At 48.2% G+C, this 16,621-nt stretch overlaps 1 protein-coding gene across 2 annotated transcripts in view; it reads left to right on the forward strand.

Moving 5' to 3' along the window:
- Window positions 1–16,621, forward strand: part of MDC1 (mediator of DNA damage checkpoint 1) — a 144,536-nt gene that overhangs the window by 63,626 nt on the left and 64,289 nt on the right. For both annotated transcript variants that reach the window (XM_082263552.1, XM_082263553.1), the window contains exon 10: window positions 408–454. In XM_082263552.1, the coding sequence (XP_082119678.1) occupies window positions 408–454 (47 nt within the window). The remainder of the gene's footprint in view (window positions 1–407; window positions 455–16,621) is intronic.

Raw genomic sequence — 16,621 nt, forward strand, 5'->3', positions numbered from 1 at the left:
GGAAACAACATCAGACTTTCTATCATGCTGGAAAATTATTCTATAAAGTAATGACATATGCTGAAAGCAAGTGCACATCTGAGTAAAGAATAAAAAAAACAAACATACATACTTTCTTTTGCTGGACCTCAAAACACCTATCTCTTATGGAGACAAGGGGAGATGTTCTGTAGTCCAGAAAAGGGGAACAGGGCAGGGCTGGCAGCACTGCTTGGGATATCAGTGCTGCAGAAGCAAGGTTCCTCTGCATCATTACTCTGTTCTGCAGTGATGCCGAGGTTGGCAACCGGGGGGGGGGGGGGGGGGGCGTGTAAACGCTTACATTTTAGTGTTGATATTGGTGATAAGGTCACTTTAAAGCAGATATTTGATTTACGGGCCTTTTCTATTTGTGTTGTGTATTGTAGGTCTGAGCAGAAGTAGAAAAAAGGAGCAGCCTGAGAAGAGTACAGAGGTGAGGCTCTTGTGATGTATATTTAATTCATTGGTTCTCTAACCTTGGTTGGTGTATCAAATACAGGCCATAGAGGTGTTCAAGGTGTTTGTATTTCGGGGCAGCCAGATGCAACAGTTGTCAAAGTTCTAAGGCAGATTTATTATTAAAGACTAGACAGGTTTGGTTTAAACATACATAATTAAGAAGTAACAAAAAAAAGGTGCGTATAAGAGCCTCAGCCCACATAAACACTAGCAGCGCTAAAGACAGCCTCTGACGAGGTTGAGGGTATATGGCAAAATAAAATCAGCCTATCAGAACAGTGAGTTGTTATAAAGCCATAAAGTTCATATGTCCGTAATAATCTCAGGGTGAAGTCACACGAAAGATTGGGTGCATAGAAAAATCGTTGTGTAGTGAAAACACAAGACTTCTTTGCTGATCACTCTGCTACCACCATATCCTTCACCTCACCGCTGTGCTCCCCCCCTGAGAGTGAACACGTACCCTTAACGCTAGGGTGTAGCGCTTTATTCAACAGATAATCCTCCACTTCCGGATGGCGATCCCCTCAGGGTTCCACTCCAACTAGTAGGGATATGGACAGCACCTCCTCCTCTCCTCTCACATAAAGGGGGAACAATAAGGACCCATAGCGTAATATGTACGAACAAGGCTTTATTGAAAAGTTAAAATCACACTCACATGGAATCGGATGTAGTTAGGCACAACAACATATCCAAGGCACAGAACCCGGTCCTCCCGCTGCTAACGTTGTCCCCACTGAGCCGCACGGTACGGGTGATCCAGCCACCCGATCGCGATGTTGCCCGGACTCAATTGGCGTTATGGCTGGGGATCCTCTGGGATGTCCTTGGTGTAAACAGAATGGCCGCGTGCTCACGCCCTGACGCGTTTCGTCGGCACTGGACTTCTACTGAGGGCGTCATTTTTTCTTTCTTGCTCCTTTTGTGCATATAATTAAGAAGTAGTCAGGGCCAGGTTGCATTTGATTGCAAGTGTGACTTTAGAACAACCAAAGGAGGAAGTTATGACTCAAACTTTAATCTTGTAGTAAATCCGTCTCGCGATGACTCTCAGTGCTCCTGTTTAGCATTGTTTTGCCATGTGACTGGATTGATTATTGTCCCCCATTGTGTATGCAGATGTTGTCGTTAGTGAGGCCAAGAGAAAGACTTTTCCTTTTGTCTCCCCATTGCTATTCATGGTGGTGATCTCATGAATGGAACACCTGCCCACTAAATGAACACTTAAAGAAGTTGTAAAGGCAGGAAGGTTTTTTTTTTTTGCATTCTGTGCATTAAGATAAAAAGCCTTCTGTGTGTAGCAGCCTCCCCAGCACTCTCTAATACTTACCTGAGGTCCCTCTCTGTCCAGCGATGTCCACGAGTCCCTCGGCCGCCCGGGACTCTACCTCCTGATTGCCTGAGATACAGCTGTGGCTGTCATCCAAAGTCAGTAAGCCAATCAGGAGAGAGAGGGTGCCTGTTTATGAGATATTTACTCTACATATAGAACTTTACTTCCACTTTAATTCCGTGCACTCTTTTTTTCTTTTTTGGTGCCCTCATCTGGATTGGATGAAAGGAAAGCAGGAAGGAGATTGATCGTGGACCTTTATGTTGGTAGGAGGATGGGTAGATTGTAATCCCTAAGATCTGGGTGAAGTACAAATCCAGATACACTGAAATCCTGCAAGTCTCTCAAATTAGCTAAGTAATAATGGTAGATTTAGGGCTGATTCACACAGAATGCAGTGCATAAAAGGCATTGTTCTTACATGTTTCCTGCACCACATTCAAAACACACTGCATTTGAAATCGCCCAGGGTGCCAATACATTTTTAACATGAGGCCCAATCCCAGATCGCAAATGCAGTGTGTTTGTTGGCACCAGATCACATGGTACTGCAGTATCATGTGATTTTGTATGGTGCGTTTTTCAAAAGTAGTTCATGCACTAATTTTTGTACATTCCACTGCAATTTTCAGCCCAAATGAATGAGTGAAAATTGCACTACAGGGAAGGCACAGGAACACAGTGATCTCTCTGCAACGACCTTTAATCAATAATGTCCTGTCTGTGCTCCAATCACCACAGCACACTGTTACTCAGGTCAGACTCCTATCGTCTGGGGATTCCTTGTTTAGTTTCAGGACCAGAGCTACGGCAGTTCATCCGACCCCATCTCAGAAGGCTCTTGTGGTTTGGTCATGTCAGTCCAGCATTGTCTGGGGATTCCTTGCTGACTATCGGGGCTAGAGCTGTGGCAATTTGTCTTGACCCTGTCTCTGAGGGCTCCATATTATGCATTATCAGGTTGTATAGCCTGTTGAGAAATTTTCTCTTATTTACTTTTTTTTTTTCTCCAGAAGCTGCTAAACTTCTGGGCAGTGTTTGAGGGAACATCCCGAGACACAGGGTATCTTCATATCCATTATGATAGGGTTATGTTGCCACCTTCAGGTGACTGGATACTGACAAAAAAAGATAGAAAAACCCCTCCCTGGCATAACCCCTCCCAGGTAGGCAACACTTCAGTATTTTGCTAGTGTCTTAGATGATGGTCATGATGATGAATAAATGGGGAGTACTCGGATTGGGCGGGTGTGGAAAGTGGGGTCTCCCAAGGATCTGTCCTGGGACCAATCCTGTTGAATTTATTCATAAACAATCTAGAGGAGGGGATCTCTAGCACAATCTCTGTATTTGAGGATGATACTAAAGTAACAGGGCGATAACTTCTAAACAGGATGTGGAAACCTTACAAGCAGACCTGAACAAAATAATGGGGTGGGCAACCACATGTCAGATGAGATTTAATGTTGAAAAATGTAAGGTAATGCACGTCAGAAATACGAACGCAAGGTACTCACTAGGGGGGATCCTCTGGGTGAATCTAAGATGGAAAAGGACCTGGGGGTCCTAGTGGACAACAGGCTTGGCAGTGGCATGCAATGCCAAGCCGCTGCAAGCAAAGCCAACCGAATACTGGCATGTATAGAACAGGGATTCACTCCAGAAATAAGATTATTCTCCCACTCTACAAGACTGTTCCAGCCACACCTGGAGTATGCCGTCCAGTTCTGGGCACCGGTCCTCAGAAAGGATGTGCTGGTACTGGAGAGAGTCCAGAGAAGGGCGACAAAAATAATAAGGGGAATGGAGGATCTCAGCTATGAGGGAAGACTACAAGCATTGAACTTATTCTCTCTGGAGAAGAGACGCTTGAGAGGGGATATGATATCAATGTACAAATATTGTACTGGTGACCCGAGCATAAGGAACAAACTTTTCAGAGAAAGGGATACAATAAGCATGTGGTCACTCACTAAAACTAGAGGAAAAATGGTTTAACCTTAAAACACGTAGGAGGTTCTTTACTGTCAGAGCAGTGGGGATGTGGAATTCTGTTCCACAAGCAGTGGTATTGGCGGGAAGCATCAATAGTTTTAAAAACGTTTAGATGGGCACCTTAAAGACCACAACATACAGGGGTACATTAATGTACGGTTAACAGCAAACACACACATATCCTAGGTTGAACTGGATGGACTGATGTCTTTTTTCGACCTCACAAACTATGTAACTATGTGTGCAGTCTCTGCACAAAAATAGGTCGTTTTTTTTAACAATTATTGTATTAGAATTAGGAGACTGGCTAATCCAGATCCATTCCCTACAGCTTACTACGCTTAGAGGAATGGTACCTGGGCGTAACACTAGACACACAGAGATGGCCTGTAATGTTGCTGAATCAGCACTGGAATCTGAGAAAGTGTTATACAGGTCCAGGGCAGTGATGCCCAGCTGGGATATTAATTCCCTAAAATGCCTTTGTGGTGTGGTCCTTTGTGATGAGTGAAGACTGGAACACCCCCAGAGTGGAATCGTAAGTGCCCTGGCGGTAGTTCCCTGCTAGTACCCATCCTCTTGACCTCTTGTGCTCCATGGAGACCTCCCCTGCCCCCCCCCCGGACTCTGGTGGTGGAAAATTATGGTTTTTCTTTTTTTATTTGTTTACAATAGTCTGTTGCCACTTAACTACTTTATAGTACTGTCGCCCAAGTGCTATAAAGCAGTAGGATTGTCAAGGGGCGGTTTGGGAAGCTTATGGCGCCAACTGCCGAGGGCGATGCATTCTTTTTCCCTTGGCTTTCAGGGCTGGGTTGGTCACATGTTCATGTACAGTATTGCTGATGATGCTATAAGTGGGGTAGGGCTGGGCGATAAATCGATTTAATCGATTTATCGATTTTTTTAGTTGGAAACGATTTTTTTTTTTTTAAACTCGAGTTTTTTTTGCAATATTTTTTTCCTTGTGCAGCCACCGAACTCCCCAGTAACGGACCTGCGGGGCGGGCGGTGCGTCTGTGCAGGCCGGGGCTGCGGCGCGCTGTAATAGATAAAGTCTCCCCGGCCTGGATGTGACGTCAGCTGCCGGGAAAGGAAGCGGGCGGTGCGTCTGTACAGGCCAGGGGCTGTGATAGGATAGGTGCCTATCCTATCACAGCCCCTGGCCTGTACAGACGCACCGCCCGCGTCCTCTCCCGGCAGCTGACGTCACATCCAGGCCGGGGAGACTTTACCTATCACAGCGCGCTTCCGGTGATGGGAGTCTCAAGTGCGCATGCGCACAAGACATTATCTTGGTTTGGTAAACTTATAACACATAGCGGGCAGTTGAATGAGAGGAGGCGGGGCTGAGGTTGGACGGAAGACACCGCCGCGTCATCTGCAGAGCTGAATAGAGGAGGCGGGACGGAGGTGCGGCCGTGTAATAAATGCAGGACTTTAGCGACTCCTTGTTTTATTATCTTTAGCAATTATCGTATTATTTATCCTTAGGATTTCATAAAATTTAGTATTTATATAATACAAAATAAGAAATACTAAATGTAATGAAATCCTAAGGATAAATAATACGATAAGTACTAAAGATAATAAAACAGAAGGAGTCGCTTAAGCCCTGCATTTATTACACGGCCGCACCTCCATCCCCCCTCCTCCGCCAGCTCTGCATATGTGCCTCCGTCCCTAATGTCTCGATGACGCGGCGGTGTCCTCCGTCGCACCTCAGCCCCGCCTCCTCTCAATCAGCTGTCCGCTCTCTGTTATAATTTTTCCAAACCTCGAAAAATGTCTTCTGCGCATGCGCACGGACGACTCCTATCAGCTGTTTTGTGATGCTCTGTCACCGGAAGTGACGAGGTCCGATTTTTTTTTTTCACGGGTCCGACAAAATTTTACAACACCGGCCTGTACAGACACACCGCCCGCCCCGCAGCTGACGTCACATCCAGGCCGGGGAGACTGTACCTATCACAGCGCGCCGCAGCCCCGGCCTGTACAGACGCACCGCCCGCCCCGCAGCTGACGTCACATCCAGGCGCGGCGGTGGTCCGTTACTGGGGAGTTCGGTGGCTGCACAAGGCAGAAAAAAGTATTGTAGAAAAAACTCGAGTTTGAAAAAAAAAAAAGTTTAAAAGTCAAACTAAAAAAGGTGGCCGGTTACTGTGGACTCGTTCTCTGGACTGTACCTATCACAGCACAGCCCCTGTACAGACGCACCGCCCGCACATACACACATACAGCGCTTCTTCTCCTCAGTCCTCCCTCCAGACTCTGCAGTCATTTTTTAAGTGCATTGGAAAAAAAAAATCGAAAATCGAATCGAAACTCAAATTTTTCTTTAAAAATCGAAGATTTTTTTTTTAGGCAAAATCGGCCAGCCCTAGAGTGGGGCAGAGCTTACCGGCAGTCACCATCTTTGACCCCAGAGGTGGAGAGGCGGCAGCAGAGCGATTTAACAGCACTGGGAGAGTGCTGTGGGGCTACAGGTCACAAGATGTTTCAAAGGAATTCTTTCTTTGGGGCATAACTTTTTTCCCCCTTTCGGGTAACCAGAGCACTGGTGCATTTTGTGCAGTGCCCTCTCAGCTGACTTGGACAACTGTTTTCAGCAAGCGTCCTACCGTAGTTGTTGGCAGGCCATGTTTTATCAATGGCAGAGAGAAAGGGTGATTGAGGGAGAGGGGTCTCAAATTCCTTCATTGGGCAGGGAGGTACATGGACGTAGCAATATATTCTTTCAGTTAGTTCTGTGCGGCACGGACTCCCTCCACTTGTCTGGTCTTTCCAGTACTTCCAAGGCACCTTCCTCCAGTTCTTTTGTGTCAAGGGAGGAATTCTCATCTGTCGTTGCTGGTTTATAGCGCAAGCTTTCCAGAAACCTTTCTGGGTTGGAGTCGCAAGTAGAAGCATTTTTCCACACCTCTCGCTTCCTTAACAGAGGAGGAACCTGCAGAGGATGAGGTACTGGGGGGACGAGAATTTTCCAGTGGAGGGGGATGTGGAATCAATGCTTCATGAAACATAGGGTCGGGTCTCAGACCCAAAAGTCCTTTTTGGTTTCAATGATTTTTATTGAAAGTTTTGTGGAAAAGAACATCAAAGGTACAAATAATAACACTGTTAACATAGGCCTATCAGTCCCAATTGTCCCACTGCAATTACGGAATAAAAAAGGTAGAAAAAATAAACAAGCAGCGAAGCAGCCACTATGCACGGGAAGAGTGAAAAGTCTTTAAGCAGTTTAACAGGAAACAGGATAACATCAATCAAGAACAAGTATTGGTGAATACAAGCAACAAATTATAACGAGCATTAGGGGCTAGAAACGAGTAATAAGAAGCCTCAATATCAGCCACCTATTCAGCCCATCGCCGTGTCGCAGCTCCGGGGTAGCTAATGTAAGCACACTTAGGCATTGTAATTGGGAGTACCTAATTGGGCTTTTGTTACACATCAATGATGTCAAAGAGATAGGAGTAAAGAGGAATAGTAGGAGAGAAGAAAGGGAAGAAGTAGAAGGAAGAGTAGGACCGCGCCCCGCACCCCACGTCCCCGAAATCCTGGCGACCAAGCCCCTTCTAATCGCTACCAGTAAGGTAACGGAGCCACGGCTCCCACACTTTATCAAACCGTTTCATTTTATCAATCAGCATAGCCGACATACGTTCATTGAGCATAATCCAGGAAAGCTTATGTCGGAGCTGCTCGAATGGCAGGACAGGAGACCTCCAAGATCGTGCTATCGTTATTTTCGTGGCCATGAAAATAAATGTAATAAGCCTTCTCTGCGCCCTCGTGGCAGTATAGACCTTCAGACCCAATAAGGCCTGTACCTTGGGGCATTGCCACCAGATGTGGAACATGGTTCCTTCCTGACCACAGCCACGGAAGCACAAAGAAGATGCTTCAGGTACATATTTCGAAATTCGCGTCGGTACCATATACCAGTGCAGCAATACTTTGTAGTTCGCTTCAATAATCGAGGTATTAATTAACGATCTGGAGGCGTCCTGATCCATAAGTCGCCAGTCGACCAGCTCCATACTATCTTGTAGGTCGGCTTCCCACTGAACCATATATGACAACTTCACAGAAGAATCAGACAATAGGTTATACAGGGCAGAGATATAGCCGTGAAGTTTGTCGTATTTCCGACAGAGATACTCCATGGGAGTCATGGTCGTGATATCAGAGCGCTGGGATAAAGTGCGTAGGTAGTGAACAATTTGGGTAAAGCGATAGAATTCAGACATAGGTAAGGTGTATTTCTCAATCAGTTTGTCTTGTCAGAATACCCCTATGATCGCAAAAGTCCACTATGCGTATGAGCCCCTTATTCGTCCACCACATGAAAGATCTGGGGGAGAGACCCGGGGGGGGGACCCGCTATTATTGAGCACAGGAGCCAGGGGGGTGTGGCGTGATTTAAAGTTGTGAGCCTTGGACAACCTGTCCCAAATGGCCAAAGAATGGGATAGGGCCGGGCATAATATGGGGGGGGGGGGGCGCTCTTTAGGTGGTTGCCATAATATATGAGAAATCAGCTTGTCAGGAACAGAGCACGCCTCCAGCTGCATCCAGATGGGAAGGGGACAGTTGAGTGAAACTTCACTAGTTGGGGCAGTTGTGCAGCATAGTAATACTTAATCAAATCTGGCGCCCCCAGGCCGCCTCTGCTTCTGGGAGTTAATAGCGTCCTTCTGTTCACCCTAGGTCTCTTGTTCCCCCAGATAAAAGACAACATTTTGCCGTGAAACTTCTGTATATCATTTCTATGGAAAGCAATAGGCAATGTGCGAAACAAATATAGCACTTTAGGTAGGATATTCATTTTCACTGAGTGTAGTCTGCCAAACCAAGACGGAGGGTGAAGCAGCCACCTGTCCATGTCAGCCAGCAGTCGAGCAAAAAGGGGCGGATACTTACTGGTGTATAGCGTATGTAAGGATGGTGTCAATTGCATACCAAAGTAAGGTAATGTTTTGGTCTGCCAAATCAAGTTATAGGACTGTTGCAAGACGGCAACCGTCGAACCCTCCAGAGAAACATTCATCGCTTGCGATTTAGCTTGATTGGTTTTCATGCCCGATATACGTGCGAACTGTCTAAGCAGCGCAAAAAGGTTCGGAAGAGTTGTGATCAGCGAAGAGATCAGGGCCAGAATATCAGCAGCAAACAATATGCATTTGTGCTCCAATCCCCCGCAGACCACACCCCTAATATCTACTGATGTGCAGATCTTGATTGCCAGTGGTTCCAAGGCCAACACAAAAAGTAGGGGAGACGAGGGACAACCCTGTCGGGTTCCCCTACCAATGGATATGGGACCTGACGCATAGCCCTTCAACATGTGTTTAACCGTGGGAGAGCTATAGAGGGCCCTCAACAGGATGAGAAAGGGCGCACCAAAGCCATATCTCGCTAAAACATCAAATAAGTAATCCCACGAAAGGGAATCGAAAGCTTTATGAATGTCCAATGAAAGGAGCATACTCTTTCGAGGGCCCTCCCCATCCCAGTCCGAGTGGATTGCTGAAATGATGTCCAGCACCCGTCTAGTTTGGTTAGCAGTCTGATGTTCTGGGACGAACCCAGCCTGATCTGAGTGAATATAGAGAGATAGGAAAGAACCGAGTCTAGTTACCATAATTTTGGTTAAAATTTTTAAGTCCAAATTTATTAAGGATATCGGGCGATAGTTCTCACAAGTACTGTGGTCCTTCCCCAGTTTTGGGAGGACATAAATGAATGCCGTGTTCTCCTGAGGCGGGAGCCCCCCCCCCCCCCCCAGGCGTACTGCGTTAAAAAAAGCGCAGAGATGGGGGGACAAAATGTCCTGAAATTTGCGGTAATATATGCCCGGAAACCATCGGGACCAGGTGCTTTAGAGGGGTGCAAGCCCTTAATCGTCTGTTTAATCTCCAACTCAGCCATTCATTATGTCCACATGCGACTCTGCCAATGTAGGTAATGGTATGTCAGCAAAGAATGCATCAGCCAAGTTCCTGTCATAATGGGCAGGGGCACGATATAGTTTAGTGTAGAATTCTGTGAATTCCGCTGTGAGCAGTTCAGGATCACGAGATAGGGCCCCAGATTTTAAGCGTAGTTTAGGCAGCGCCGAAGTGTAGGGACGCGGTGTCAATTTCCTAGCTAGCAGCGTGGTAGGTTTATCACCCATAGTGTAGTATTTGAAGCGCGACCAACGAATGTGTTTTTCTGCTTGTGTCGTGAGACTCAAGTTCAGGGACAGTCTGGCTGCCTCAATTTTGTGTCTGATATCTACTTGGGGCCGCGACCGTTGTTCAGCCAGAAAGTCTGCAAGTTCCTTCTCCTGTAGTTTTATGGTGCTTTCCCGGTTCCGTTTAAGCCTAGCCGCTATCTGTATGAGCTTGCCACGGATGGTGGCCTTGTGTGCTGCCCAAGTAATAGTTGGGGTCGTGTCCGTTGGACGATTTTCCAGAAAGAAGGCGCTCATCTCTGTTTCTAGTTCCCTGAGAATATGCGGGTCATTTAAAAGTGTGGCATTAAGCCGCCATGGGGATGGGCGAGGTTTAGACCATAACTCTGAGATATTGATTTGCACCGCAGAGGGATCAGACCACGGGGTCACTAAAATCTTTGCCGAAGACACGTAGGGAGAGATCGCCGAGCTAGCGAACACTTGGTCTATGCGGGAATAGGTGCCATGGACATGGGAGAAGTGGGTATAATCTCTCCGAGAGGGGTTAAGCTCCCTCCAAAGATCTAACTGGTCCCATTCATGAAGAAGGCGAGCCAGTTTATGCCCGTGCCTCGGTAAATGCTTGAGTTTTGGCTTTTCCCGGGACAGTCTTATCCAAGGCTTGTTCCAGGGGAAGGTTGCTATCCTCTTATTTTGGAACACAGTGCCAAAAGCAGGCTCGTATCGGCTGCAGATAGGTGATCTGTGCCCTTCTCGGCGGTTACATTTTTGGTGACTCCCTGTAGACCCCTACGTCTGTCCTGCCTTCTGTGGTAGGAAGGGTTATGCCTTTTTGGTCCTTGAGGATGTCTCAACCACTCAATTTGCTCTCTGGGTTCCAGCTGACCTCGCTTCTATGATATCACAGTCACCCTGAAGAAGACCTCTATTAGGTCGAAACGCGTTGGTGTTGCCGCTCTCCCACCACATTGTGATTGGGGTTGCTGTTTTTCCATGGTATTGTGATCATCATTGTGCGATCAATATGCTGTTACCATCCTCAACTCTGTAACCGGAGGTTTTTTTTTAACATTTTATTCATTCATTTTTTTGCTATTTTTGACATTGTTTGTTTAATAAAGTAACACTTTTTAGAAGTTTTTGACTTTTCTTCCATTCAATTACTTTTCATTGTTGCTGCCTAAAAACCCTCTGGGGGTCGGTACCTATGGTATCGCTTGTCCCCAGGATCACCCTGCCCTGCACTTTGGGGAGTAGTGTCCTCAACATGCTGTGGAAAAAGGCGAGTTGTCCCATGTTATGAGTGTAGTATGATGTAAGGGAAATTAGTTGATCGTTAAGTCCCACAACCATAAGTTAACGACCCTCTCTGTCCCTAATGATAGTCACAGGAGTGAAAGGAACCCTGCGAGAGAAGCATATGGCCACACCTCGCTTCTTCTCAGTCCCTGAGGATAGGTAAAATTGTGGGCAGCGGGCCGAGAGGTATCTAGGGGCCGAAGATTTTGAGAAGTGTGTTTCTTGCAACAGCAGAATATCCGTTTTCTGTTTGTTATAATAGGAAAAAGCTTTAGTTCGCTTAATGGGGGAGTTGAATCCCTGCACATTGTGTGAGATGAGAGAATATGCGGTGGAGCTAATGGTCGACATGGTGGTTTGGCAGAGTACGCTCACCTGATTGAGTAGCTTCTCGGTTCAGCTTCCCAAGAGTAGGTGACCAGTCGCGTCCTGGATCCCGGAACTCCTTAGCGGGGCCGGTGCTCAGGGTCAGGGTCCAAGAGAAAAGGAGGAAAAAGGAAAGAAAGTGAAAAAGAGAGCCAACACAAGCAAGAGGATAAAGTCCTCCTGCTAGAGAAACATAATACCACATAACAAAATAACAAAGTAGGAAGTTTATTTTCCCCAGTTCCCTCTTCTGGGGTTTCCTTCGTGAGGTTGCCCCCATTACAGGATAAGGGCAAGGTCACAAGAGTGGCATGTGGTTACACTCCAGCCGACTGTCTGCTATCTTATGCCAGCGGGGGATAAGCATGTCCATGGAGGAAGCAGGAGACAAGGGGCATTGGCCCCAAATTATTGGCTGAAACCCGTTGAGCAATCAAACCGCCATGGGTCCTACGCCCACCCGGAGCCCAGGTCCGCGAGCTAAAGGACGCGGCCCAGGACCCGAGTACACAAATAACTACCTGATTTCAAATTTCACAGGTATATAACTTGGCAACCAGACAAATTAAAGGCCCCAAAAAGGGGGAGAAAGAAAAAACCCAGTTTCGTATTCCTATTGTACCTTGTCCTCCCTCCCCCATTCCCACCGTTACAGGGGGAGGCCAGACGCCACAGAGGCCCCCCCCCAACCCCCAACCGGGGGGCCCGGGGGTTGATCGCCACCGGAGCGGTCGCCCAGCCCCAACCCAAAGACCAACTATATTGGCAGTGCCCAGGCCCCTCCTCAGAGGCGACCAGGGCTAAGGATGGTCACTGTTACCATCCCAACTGCCCCACCCCGTCCCCTGCCACATAAGCGACAGCGAACGGGCATTACAGGGCTAAGCCGAATAGAATTACCAGATCAAGTACATGAGAGAGAACAAAAAACAAGATGAAAAAATGTATTTTCTTCCTCTCTCACTGCAGGGGTAAAAAATGACAGTTAGGAAAACAGTCACTTCAGGTGTTGCGTCTATCTTTCTTCGTAGAGGGCGGTCCCCTGCGGGTCCAAATGGGAGACAAGGGACGATTCGTCGGATTCGCAGGTGGTGAAGGGTGCGGTTCTCTTGAAAAAATGCCTAGTTCCAGGAGTAAATCCTCCCCATTGTGGAAGTTTGTGAAGGAGTAGTTCTTGCCATGGTGCGTGAAGGAGAGCCGAAATGGGAAGTACCTTCGGTACTTTATTTGGCGGTTCAACAGTTGTTGTAGCAAGGGTTTAAGAGTGCGCCGTTTCTGCACTGTGGACGGGGCCAAGTCAGTAAAAAGCTGTATGGGGGACCCAAGTAAAGTGAAGTCCTGACGATTCCTGGCCGCAGTCATCATTTTTTTCCTTTTAATCTTATAGTAATGAGGTTTGAGAATGATGTCCCGTGGCAGTCCATCTTGTCGTGGAGCCGTCAGGGCTCTGTGAACCCTATCCACTTCCAGCGGATGAGGCAGGATGTCGGGTATCAATTCTTTCATGAGGGCATGGACCACCGATTCCAAATCCAGGTAGGCCTCTAATGCGCACATTGTAGCGGCGTGATCTATTTTCAAGGTCTTATATCTTAGAATAGGCCTCTTCCAGTCTCTCATGCAATTCAGATACAAGTGCAGTATTTTGGTTAACTCTGGTCAGGGATCCATCCACCTTATTCTCAATGTTGTCCAGCCTAGCCCCAAAACTCTGTAGGACTCTTTTAATATCCGTGGTAATAATAGAGCAAGCTTTAGAGAGTTCCTGTTGCAGCATGGTGGAAAAACGTGCCAGCAGCACTGCATCCCCTGAGTAGGGAGCCAGGGGAAGGCTCACAGGGTCCCCCCCTGTGGGACTGGGCTGGCTGATTAGAGACTCAGCAATGTCCGCTATGTTCCTGTCCATGGAGGAAGCAGGAGAGCCCGACATAGCAGGGCAATCTTGGGGGATGGGGGTAATCCCGCATCTCGAGGGCCCCCCTCCAGCTCCCCGAGATTGTCCCGGTTCCGACTTCGGAACGTTTTAATCAAACCTGTTTACAGTTCCCATGAAGGAAGGCAAAGTGCGTCCAATCCTGGACCTCAAGGCGCTGAACTGCTTTGTGCGGATGCAGAAGTTCAGAATGGAGTCCATTCGCATGGTGGTGGTATCCCTGCGTCAGGGGGGATTTCCTCGCCTTTATCGACATTAAGGATTCTTACCTTCACATTCCAATATGTGCCAGTCACCAGCACTTTCTCCGCTTTGTCGTGGGAGAGAAGCATTATCCGTTTGTGACGTTACCCTTTGGTCTCGCCTCAGCTCCTCCATCTTCTCAAAAGTGTTAGCCCCGGGGCTAGCTTTGCCACGCCAATGGGGCTCATGGTACTGGGCTACTTGGACAATCTCCTTCTGCGAGCAGGGTCTTCTTCTGCTCTGGTGAAAAACCTGGAGATCACAAAACGAACTCTGAGGGAGTTCAGCTGGATTCTTAGTTTTCAGAAGTCTGCCCTTGTTCCGTCCACAAAGCTGGACTATCTGGACCTTACTCTTGACTCTGCCTTAGCCAGAGTGCTCCTTCCTCTGGAGAAACTGCAGAAATTGCAGGCTGCAATTCGTCTCCCGCTGTCCATCAGATGATCATCCCTCCCAACTTGCATGCGGTTGCTGGGCCTGATGGTGTCTACCTTGGAGGTGGTTCTGTTTCCACATTTCGATACGAGGTCCCTGCAAAGGGAGATTCTGACTAAATCGGACAAGAATCCACAGTCTCTGGACAATCAGATCCGGCTGAGTTGGCGGACGGAGGAGTCCCTGATATGGTGGCTCTCCGGTGCTTCGGCTGGGCAAATCCTTCCTCCCCTTGCATTGGACAGTGGTCACCACAGATGCCAGCCTGTCCGGCTGGGGATGCATCCTCGGCATAAATTCTGCTCAGGGGATCTGGACACTGGAAGAGTCAAGATTGCCGATCAATGTCCTGGAACTCCAAGTGATCAGACTGTGTCTTGACTATTGGACAGATCATCTTCAGGGATGTCAAGTGCGCATTCAATCGGACAATGCCACGGCTGTGGCTTATGTCAATCACCAAGGGGGTACGAGATATGTCCTGGCGGCTCTGGAGGTAGCCGGCATTCTAGGGTGGGCAGGACATTTTGTTCCACCTCTCCTCCGTACACATTCCCATGGTGGAAAACTGACAGGCAGATTACCTCAGTTGGCAGGGGTTGATGAAGGGAGTGGTCCCTTCATCCGGAGGTGTTTCTTCAGTTGTGTGTCCGGTGGGGCACCCCGGAGGTGGATGTTTTGGCATCTCGGCTCAACAGAAAGGTGCAGAGGTTTGTAGCTCGGTCAAGGGATCCTCTGGCGGATGCTACAAATGCGCTTGTGGCCCCGTGGGGTCAGTATTGTCTGATTTACGCCTTCCCTCCTCTCAAGCTTCTGCCAACGCTTCTACACAGGATCGAGGCATTCCGGTCATCTTAGTGGCTCCGGACTGGCCTCGCTGGGCTTGGTACGCTGATCTGGTCGCCAACGTTCCTTGAAAGCTTCTTCTCAGGAAGGATCTGCTGTCCCAAGGACCGATCTTCCATCCTGCTTTACAGTCGCTGACTTTGACAGCTTGGCTGTTGAACACCAGGTGCTGAAGGATAGGAGTTTATCTGATTCCTACACTGTTGTGAGCTAAGAAATCAACTTCTAGGAAGATCTACCATCGTACCTGGAAGACGTACATTGTGTGGTGTGAGTTGCTTGGGGTTCATCCTTGTTCCTTCTCAGTGGCTCGGATCTTGACCTTCCTTCAACAGGGGGTTGAACAGAAATTGGTCTCGAGTACCATCAAGGGCCAGGTGTCGGCTTTGGCGGACTTCTTCCAACGACCTTTGGCCACACACTCCCTGGTGCGTACCTTTCTTCAGGGTGTCCGACATTTGGTTCCTCCAGTGCGTTCTCCGTTGCCGCCTTGGGACCTCAATTTGGTGCTTTTGGTCCTCCAGAAGCCCCCCTTTGAGAATCTTCGGGAGATTCCACTACTTACGCTGTTCCAGAAGGTGGCCTTTTTTGGTGGCTATCACCTCTGCGCGCAGGCTGTCGGAACTGGCGGCCTTATCCTGTCGTGCGCCTTACCTGGTGTTTCCCAGAGATAAGGGGGTTCTTCGCCCCTGTCCATCGTTCCTTCCAAAGGTTGTCTCTGATTTTCATTTGAATGAAGACATTGTGTTGCCTTCCCTGTGTCTCAGGCCTAAACATACAAAGGAAATTGCCTTGGAGGTGGTCCAGGCAATTAGGGTGTACCTTGCAGCTACGGCGTCTCTCAGGAAGTCAGACTCTTTGTGCTCACGGATGGGCCTCGTAAAGGGTTTGTTCCGCTTCCTCTGTGACCATTTCCAGATGGGGGGGGGGGGTTATTCTGGTGGGGGCCCCTATCTAATGACCCCCCCTGGGGGGTCCTGGAGACCGCATGGCGCACCGTTGAGGCTGCCATTTCGCTGTAGTTTTCATTCTGCATCAACACATTTTCCCATTGAGATGCATCTGTGGCCATGTTTTGGTAGTTCCCCATTGGAATGCATGGGGCGGCCATTTTCCTGGAGTCCGCGATCGCTGGACAGCAGGGAGAAGCTAGGGTGACTCTAGCACATGACCCAGGTATTTCCTGTTCCTGTGTCAGATACATTTTTCTCTCTGCACAGAACGTTCCTACATCTTCCTTCAGATCATTTTGGTGGCATGTTGCTAGGGTCCCTGTAGGTAATTCTCATTCACCCTGCAGCAGGCTGTGCTAGGCTCGGACTTGTGGTGCAGCGGTGTGGAACACGTTTTTTTGCAGTTATCTTAAAGTGACACTGCCTTTGTTGTATTAAGTAAATATGGAGTCCCAGGACCAAATTTCCCTCACAGAGCACCTCAGTGCGGTTGCGGGACCCTCCGGGTCACAGCCCCTGTCTGCATTTACAGCAGTTTTGGAAAACCTGGT

This window comes from Pelophylax lessonae (genome assembly GCF_965119305.1).
Source record: "Pelophylax lessonae genome assembly, chromosome: 7".
In the NCBI taxonomy this organism is placed as follows: domain Eukaryota; kingdom Metazoa; phylum Chordata; class Amphibia; order Anura; family Ranidae; genus Pelophylax; species Pelophylax lessonae.